The following is a 7718-nucleotide window of genomic DNA, read 5'->3' as shown; positions in this document are numbered from 1 at the left end:
ACCCTGCCAGCCCCAAAGGGACCCCTGTCCCCGGGAGGGCCCCCCCCTCTCACCCGCCCCGCAGCAGCCGCGTGCGCATGGTGCCGAAGTCCATGGGGTTCTTGATGATCTTGCGGTAGCCGGGCACCAGCCGCGGGTTCACGGGCTCCAGGAAGGGCCACGCGTCCTCGTGCGACTCCATCTCCATCAGGATGATCCTGGGGGAGCAGCAGCGGGGTCAGGGGGAGCCCCCGGGGGGTGCGGCCCGAGCCCCCTCCCCGCAGCCCCCCCGGCCCCACTCACTCGCAGAAGGTGAGGTCGCTGGGCTGCCCCCGCAGGGTCACTCCCCTCCGTTTGGTGGGGGTCAGCCCCTCTCCCGGGTACCGGGGCACGGGCAGCCCCTCTCGGCGGCGCAGGGCCGGGCGGCGCCGCGGGTTCTCCTCCTCCTCCTCCTCCGGGGTCCCCCCGAGACGCCCCCGTTTCCGCTTCTTGCCCCGCCGAGGTGAGACGGGGTCCCGGTACTGCCCTGCCTGTGGGGAGGGGACGGGGGTCACGCCGGGCATGGGGTCACCACCAGCCTGGCCATGGTGGGGGGACGGCCCGGGGACCTACCCGGGAGACGCAGACGGAGCAGAACCAGTCGCCCTCGGGCACCTCGGTCATCCTGGGCCGGTGGCAGTAGAGGTGGCAGCCGCGGTCGCAGCCGTCGCACAGCAGCAGGTGCTCGTCGTCGTCCCCGCGCCGGCACACCAGGCACGTCTGTGGGGAGAGAGGGGGGCTCGGTCAGGCTGGGGAGGGGGCTCTGACCCTCCCTCCCTGCCTCGCCCCCCCCCCTCCCGGAGCGGGGTCTCACCACTCTGTTCACAGACTTCTCCCAGGCGATGGATTTCTCCAGCTGGAAGATGCACAGGGACACCTGGGCCGCGCTCCGGCACCGCTCCAGCGTCTGCCGCCACGTCCGCACCCGCGGCGTGATCTCGTAGGCTCTGGGGGGGATAATGGGGGGCTCAGCTCAGCCAGAGCTGGGGGTCCTGCTCCACCCCGAGCCTCCCAACACCCGCTGGTCACTCACATCTCAGTGGGGCCCAGGCTCAGCTCCTCGGGGCCGCTCAGCACCGCCTTCTCCACCACCACCTCGTGCAGCGGCCACAGCGGCTCCTTCAGGTACCGGCGCTCCAGGTTCTGCTCCAGCGCCAGGAGACGGAGCACGGCCAGATCCAGAGGGTTGGTGTGTTCCCGGCGCAGCGGGAGCCCGTCCCGCCGGGAACGGATCGTGATGTCCTCCAGGGGCTCCACCTTGTGCTCGCAGTACCGGAGGTCGTCCCGCGTGGAGTCGGGGCTGGGGCACGTCCAGCCCTGTGGGAGGGAGGGGGTTAAAGGGGGGTTCAGTAGGGGGAGGTCACCATGGCACCAAAACCACCATCCCTGGCACAGAGACCACCATTCCTGACACCAAAACCACCATCCCCAGCACCAAAACCACCATCCCCGGCACAGAGACCACCATCCCCGGCACGGAGACCACCATCCCCGGCACCCACCCGGATCTGCAGGTCGGCCATCAGCACGCGCTGCTCCAGCTCCTCCACCCACTGCAGGACGCCGAGGTCGGTCTCGTAGGCTCTGTCCACCACCGACCACCGGGCCAGGGCTTCCTGAGACACGGCGGCACCGGCCGCCTCGGGGCGCGGGTGGAAGATGGGGTCTGGGGAGGGGGTGAAGGGTGGACTCAGGGGACGGACAGACAGCAGCCCCCAGGCCTGGGGGTGTGGGGGGATGGAGGGTGGGCTCTTACCGGTGGTGGCCCGGAGGCAAACCTCCCGCAGGAACTCCTTGTGCTTGGTGAGGTGCTTGTGCAGGGCCTTCTCCCGGATGCCGCGCGGGTGCAGCGCCCGGGCCACGGCCTCCAGCTCCTCGGGGTCCCGCAGCCACCACCAGCCGCTCTGCATCTCTGCAAGGCAGCGCCGGGGCTCAGCACCCTGAGGGGGCACCGGCACCGCCCGCCCCGGGGGTCCCGGGCTCTCACCGGGGGGCACGGGCTGCTCCGTCAGCTGCGTCAAGTATTTCTGTTCCATCTGCTTGAAGAATTTGGTGGGGGGTCTCCCTCGGCGCTTGGGCTGTCCTGGCACGTCCTGGAGCTTGTCGGGGTGGCCCCGGCCGCGGGGGCAGGCGCCGAGGGCCCTGGGCCCGGCGGGCACCGGCGTGGAGGCGAGCAGGGGGGCCGCGGGGTCGTCCGTGGGGAGGCCGTTCAGCTGGGGGAGACAGGGGGTGTCAGGAGAGCCCAACTCACCCCTTGATCCTTGGCCCTCGTTCTGCAGCCCCCCCTGCAGTCCCCAGTCCCACAACCCCCCCAGCCTTGGAGCTGTTTCCCTCCTTTCATAGCCCAGAGGGTTGGGGGCAGCTCGGCTGAGCTCCACGTGCCAACCCCAAGGACCTTGTCCCCCACCCTGGGGGTGCCCAGTGCCCAGGCTGAGGGCCCCCCACAGCCCCCCCAGGTTGGGGTGCAAGTGCTGGGGTGAGCAGTCCCCGTGTGGTACCTGCTGGGGTGAGCCCCTGGGGGGGTCCCCGCGGGTCTGGCTGCGGGGGGGCACAGCGGGGGCTTGTGGGGAGGGCTCGGCCGAGGAGGCAGCCAGGGGGGCTCGGTCGTCGCAGGGCGTCCGGGGCAGCAGGTTGAACCAGGGCCCTCGCTTCTCCGCAGCCTCCGGGGCACTCTCCTCCTCTTCCTCCTCCAACTCCTCCTCCGTAGGATCCGAGGGGGCCTCGAGTGGCGGGAGCCCCCCGTCCCCCTTGCCGGGGCTGCTGGCCGGGGTGAGGACGGAGTCCTTGAGCAGGGACGACTGGGTCTGGCTCAGCCAGGAGAGGAAGGCGGACTGGCTGAGGTCGTGCTGGCTCTGCCCCAGGGGCTCCGGCTCCTCCAGGACCCCGTTGACGGGGGCGGCTCGGGGTCCGCAGTGCTGGGCCAGTTCCTCTTTGCTCTTCCTGGGCCGGCCCCGGGCGCGGGAGGTCGGGCAGCTCGTCCGGCTGGGAACGGGAACGTCCGCTGGCTCCTCCTTCACCGGGGACACGTGGGGGGGCACCTTCTCCTCGGGGGGCTCCGGGGGCACTGGCTCGGCCGCTACGAGGGCAGGAGGAGGAGGAGGAGGAGGAGGAGGAGGAGGAGGTGAGATGTGGGGTCCTCTCCCGGCTGGGAGAACCCCCAGAAGCCCCTTCCCCGCTCACCCTCCGCGCCCTCCACGAAGATGCCGCCCAGGTGGGGCAGGACCCAGTAGCGGCGCCGGAACCGGTCCTGGCCCAGGGAAGCCGCTCGCAGGGTCTGGGAGGAGTGGAGCAGCTTCTTGCGGAAGAACATCTGCCTCTGCGGGGAGAGCGGGGGGCGGTGAGGGGGCTGCAGCCCCACAGCAGGGCTGAACCCCCCCGGCCCTCCACCACCCCCCTGCTCACCTTGGCCAACTTCTCGATCTGCCGCTCCAGCTCCGGGACGCTGGACGCCGACGTGTCGGCCTGGGGAAGGGATGGATCCGTCAGGGAAGCGCCAGGAGGCGGGAAAGAGACCCCCCGAGAGCGGCATCCCCACCTCTGCCCCCCAACCCCGAGCCAGCCCACACCTCCTCCTCCCGGCGGGATCTCCGTCCCCGGCTCTCCTCCTCCTCCTCCATCTCCAGCCCTGTGTCCTCGGTCAGGCGGGAGCTGCGCCGGCGCCGTCCGTCCTCCAGGCCCGTGATCTCCGACTCGGGCCGGCCCGTCTTCTTGGCCAGGGCGACCTTCAGCCTGCCAGGACACCCCGGAGCCGTTTGACTCCTGTCCCTCTGCCCACCCCCACTCCCCCAGAGGCACCTGCTCACACCCCACCGCTGGCAATGCCACCCCGAGACCCCTCAGCGCCAGATGGGGGGGTCACAGGTGGGGGTCTCGGTGCTGCCCCCTCCCAGCCACACGCCCTGGGGGCGCAGGCAGCCCCTCCCCACCCACCTGCGCAGGCGGCCCTCGATGATCCACTTGTTCTTCCTGTAGTTGGACATGTTCTCCAGGGTCTTGTCGATCTCACTGCAGGGACAGGGCGGGGTGGCTGCAATGGGCAGCTCTGGGGGGGGAGTGGGACCCGCTCCGGGGGATCCAGAGGATGTTCATGGCCCCCACCCGGGCTCACCTGATGATGAGGGCGCTGCTGTTGAGCTCGTTCACCAGGAAGACCAGGATGGCAGCTTTCCACTCGGGGGGCAGCGCCTGGAAGGGTTTGGTGCGCAGCCCCTCGCACAGCTCCACGCCCGCCCCGCGCGCCGTCAGGAAGCAGCGCAGGATCTCGGACACCGTGTCACGGTTCAGGCTGATCTCAGACACCTTCTCCCCCAGGATCTTCAGGGACTGGGGACGGCAGAGCACGGGAGGGGTTGGGGAGTCACTCCCTGTCCCCCACGGGGGGATTTGCCAGGACCCCACGGTGGGAAAACCAAGCCAGGAACCCGAGCGGGAGCAAAGCCCAGGGGTGTCCCAGGCAGGGTCCCTGCAGCAGGTGAGGTTTGAGGGCACCCCAAGGGCTGCTGGGGGTCAGGAGCTGGCTGGGCACAGGGGGCTGCAGTGAGAGCAGCACCTCCCAAACCTGGGCTCCCCTTCCTGACAACGCCAGTCAGGGAAAGGGGGAAAACGGGAAGGGGAGAAACGGAAAGAGGAAGGGGAAAAAAGAAAAGGGAGGGGTAGAAAAGGAAAGGGGATGGGGAAAGGGCAGGTAAGGGCCGCCTCACCTGGCAGTAGGGTGGCAGCCCGGGGTCGTAGATGGCTGCCTGCAGCAGCCGCACCAGCAGGTCCTGCAGCTGCCCGGCCCCGGTGCCCACCCCCAGCAGCCCCTCCTGCAGCGCGCCCAGCGTGGGCACGTCCCGCGCGGGGTCCAGGCCCAGCACTTTGCCGTAGCTCTGCAGGAACTCCACGACCGTCAGGCAGTCGGAGAAGGCGCGGCTGGGCAGGACGAGCCCCGGGATGCGGGAGAAGGCTGGAAGGGGCTGCGGGGAAGGAGAGCAGGGGGGGTCAGGGGGGGTCGGCCGTCGGCTCACCGGGGTGACCCAACCCAGCCCCCCCGGCCCGGCCCACCTGGTGGTCCCCCAGGCACATGTCCTCCGTGGGCTTCTTCATCTCCTCCAGGATGAGCTGCTGCCGCTGCCGCTCCTCCAGGCGCCGCTGGGCCACCAGCCCCTTGTCCGCCTTCCGAGCCCCCTTGCCCTTCTTCTCCTTGGGCCGAGCCTTGTCCTTGCCCTTCTCCGGCTTCCCCTTCTTCTCCTTGGCCTGGGGACAGACCCCAGATGTGTGGGGAGAAAAGGAAAGGGGGGAAAAATCCACCTTCATCTTCCAGCTCCTCCCTCTCCCTGGTCCCCTTGTACCCACGGACCCACCTTAGGCTTCTTCTTGGTCTCCTTGGCCCTGGGGGCTTTGGCCTCCTGCTTCTGCTTGTTCTTGGCCTGGGGAGACGAGACCCGCTTAGGGATCCAGAGACCCCCACCCCAGACCCGAGGAGCCCCAGCGCCCACCCCGAGCCCCACGCTCGCACCTTCCGTCTCATCTTCTTCTTGATTTTACTCATTTTCAGCTTGTCCTCATCGCTGAGCACCTCTGTAGGGGAAGAAAGGAAGGGGATGGATGGACCAGGACCCACTGGGGCCAGGCTGTGAGGGGCTGTGCCAGCCCCCCCAAGCCAGCGGGGCCGGGCAGGGGGTACCTTGTGCTTCCAGCCTCTTGAGCAGCCGCGCGTCCGTCTTGCTCAGCAAATCCACCATCCTGACCTTGGGCGGGCGGCCCCGGCCCCGCTTGGCCGCCGGGGGCTCCTTGGGCTTGGCCTTCTCGGCGTTGCGGGGCCGCCCGCGCTTGCCCGTGATGGCCTGGATGCGCCCGGGGATCTCCTCGGGGCTCAGCCTCACCCACTGCACACCCTGCGGGGCCACGGGTCAGGGTCACACGGGCACGGCGCGGGGCTGGGGGGGTCACAGGGGGGTTCAGATGCCCCCAGACCCACCTCTGGCGTGTCCCGCTCCTCGTAGAAGTCTCCCACCGGCATCCGGGGGCTGAAGCTGAAGTGCTCGCGCCGCACGTCCTGCACCATGTTCCTGCTCAGGTACTGGGGAGGAGGAGGAGGAGGAGGAAGGCTGTGAGCTCTCGGCTCTCTGGGCTCACAGCCACATCCATCAGCTCAGCCAGGGGCTCGGGGGGGGGCTGTGAAGGACCAGGACCCCAGGGCAGCCCCCACCCTGCTCCCCCCACGGGGCTGTACCTTGATCACCTCCGGGAACTGCTTCATCCTCTTCCCGCAGGGCCCGTAGTACCAGGTCTCCCCCTGCCAGCGGTGGTTCCCCTTCTTGATCCGAACCTCCCGCCTCCACCTGGGCACGGGGAGTGTCAGGAGTGGCAGGATTTGGGGGGGATGTGGGGCAGGATGGGTAGGGGGCAGGGAGAGGGGGACAGTGTCAGGGACTGAACGGAAAGGGGATGGGGACAGGAGCAGGATGGAGAAGGGACAGTGCCAGGGGCAGGATGGGGTACAGGAGGGGGGCAGTGTCGGGGGTAGGATGGGGTACAGGAGGGGACAGTGCCAGGGGCAGCACAGCAGGAGGGGCAGGGCACATGTCACACGTCCCCGGTCCCACATACCCGTGCTGCAGCGGGAACCGCACCTCCTCCTGCGTGGCGATGCGCCGGCGAGGGACATCCCCTGTGGAGAGGGGACAGGGACAGGACGCTGGGCTGGGCCGTGCCAGCGGTCGGGGGGCACTTGGGGGGCACCCAGGGGGGCTCTGGGCCATACCTGCCCCCGAGGCGCCCAGCGGAGCCGCCTCCTCGCTCTCCCCTTCTGGCGCGGCCGAGGTCTCCGGGCAGCTGTCGGCGGCCTCTTCCTCCTCCTCCTGCTCTTCCTCCTCCTCCTCCTCCTCCTCCTCTGCAGACGGGGCCGGGGACTCTGGCTCCAGGGGGGGCTCAAGCTCCAGGGACCCCGACTCGCCCAGTCCCGCGTGGTTGCTCCCGTTCAGGTCGACGCTGCTGCTCTCGTCTGTGGGGCCGAGGGCAGGGATGAGGGCAGGGATGTCAGCGGAGCCTTTCCTGCTCCGCCCAGGACACCGGGCAGTGCCAGGGGTGAACGGGGGTGTCCCCTCCCGTGGGGCTCACGCAGCGGTACCAGCGCTGGCACAGGGTTCATCCCATGCGTGGGGTGCCCGTGGGGGCGGTGGGGTGACACCCCCAGCCCGGGGGTCCCCGCTCTGCCCACGCCGGGGTCTCACGTACCGTGCAGGGTGGGCGAGCCGGGGCCCTGGAGCAGCGGGGCGGGCGGGGGGCTGGCGGGCAGCAGGCCGAAGGGGCTGGCGTGGAGGGGGGGGGCTGGCAGCCAGGTCGGGGGGCTCCTCCAGGGACGACTTGTCGCTCACCAGCTGCGAGTCGTCCATGGTGTAGAGGTCGCCGGTGCCGGGGTCTGGGGAGGGGGGTGAGCACTGGGGTTGGGGGCAAGCGGACCCTCATCTCCGCTCCCGGGGGAGGGCGGGGGGGGTCTGGATGAAAAGGCTCCGGCAGCAGAGGGGTTAAAGGGGTTTGGGCCCCCCCCCAGCCCCGCCCCCTCCTCTGGGAAGCGCAGGAGCCCAAAATGGCCGAGGCTGGCGATGTTCACCAGCGCGGAAGTTCAGGCGCTGAGTAACAGCCTCGTCACGGAGCTGGGAAGGCCGGGAAGGAAGGCAGGGAAAGGCAGGGGAAGGCAGGGGAAGGCAGGGGAAGGC

General features: G+C 70.0%; 1 protein-coding gene across 1 annotated transcript; it reads right to left on the bottom strand.

The window, feature by feature from the left end:
* Positions 1–49: 49 nt before the first annotated feature.
* On the bottom strand, positions 50–7364 carry LOC113962931 (bromodomain adjacent to zinc finger domain protein 2A-like; the record flags this gene model as incomplete). Its single annotated transcript, XM_027673726.1, is given in 24 exon segments — positions 50–197; positions 283–509; positions 592–738; positions 833–965; positions 1052–1335; positions 1521–1684; positions 1775–1930; positions 2006–2231; positions 2517–3094; positions 3199–3334; positions 3421–3480; positions 3585–3747; positions 3949–4023; positions 4127–4341; positions 4719–4973; positions 5062–5253; positions 5361–5467; positions 5470–5577; positions 5684–5894; positions 5978–6079; positions 6233–6341; positions 6610–6670; positions 6764–7003; positions 7237–7364. Coding segments are annotated over 24 exon segments (4225 nt in total), but the record flags the coding sequence as incomplete, so codon positions are not given.
* Between the last annotated feature and the right edge of the window lie 354 nt (positions 7365–7718).

The sequence above is a fragment of the Neopelma chrysocephalum genome, unplaced genomic scaffold (genome assembly GCF_003984885.1).
Source record: "Neopelma chrysocephalum unplaced genomic scaffold, ASM398488v2 Primary Assembly neopelma1_186344, whole genome shotgun sequence".
Taxonomy (NCBI): domain Eukaryota; kingdom Metazoa; phylum Chordata; class Aves; order Passeriformes; family Pipridae; genus Neopelma; species Neopelma chrysocephalum.
Note: the sequence above shows the minus strand (reverse complement) of the source record. Positions and strands in the feature narration are given on the sequence as shown.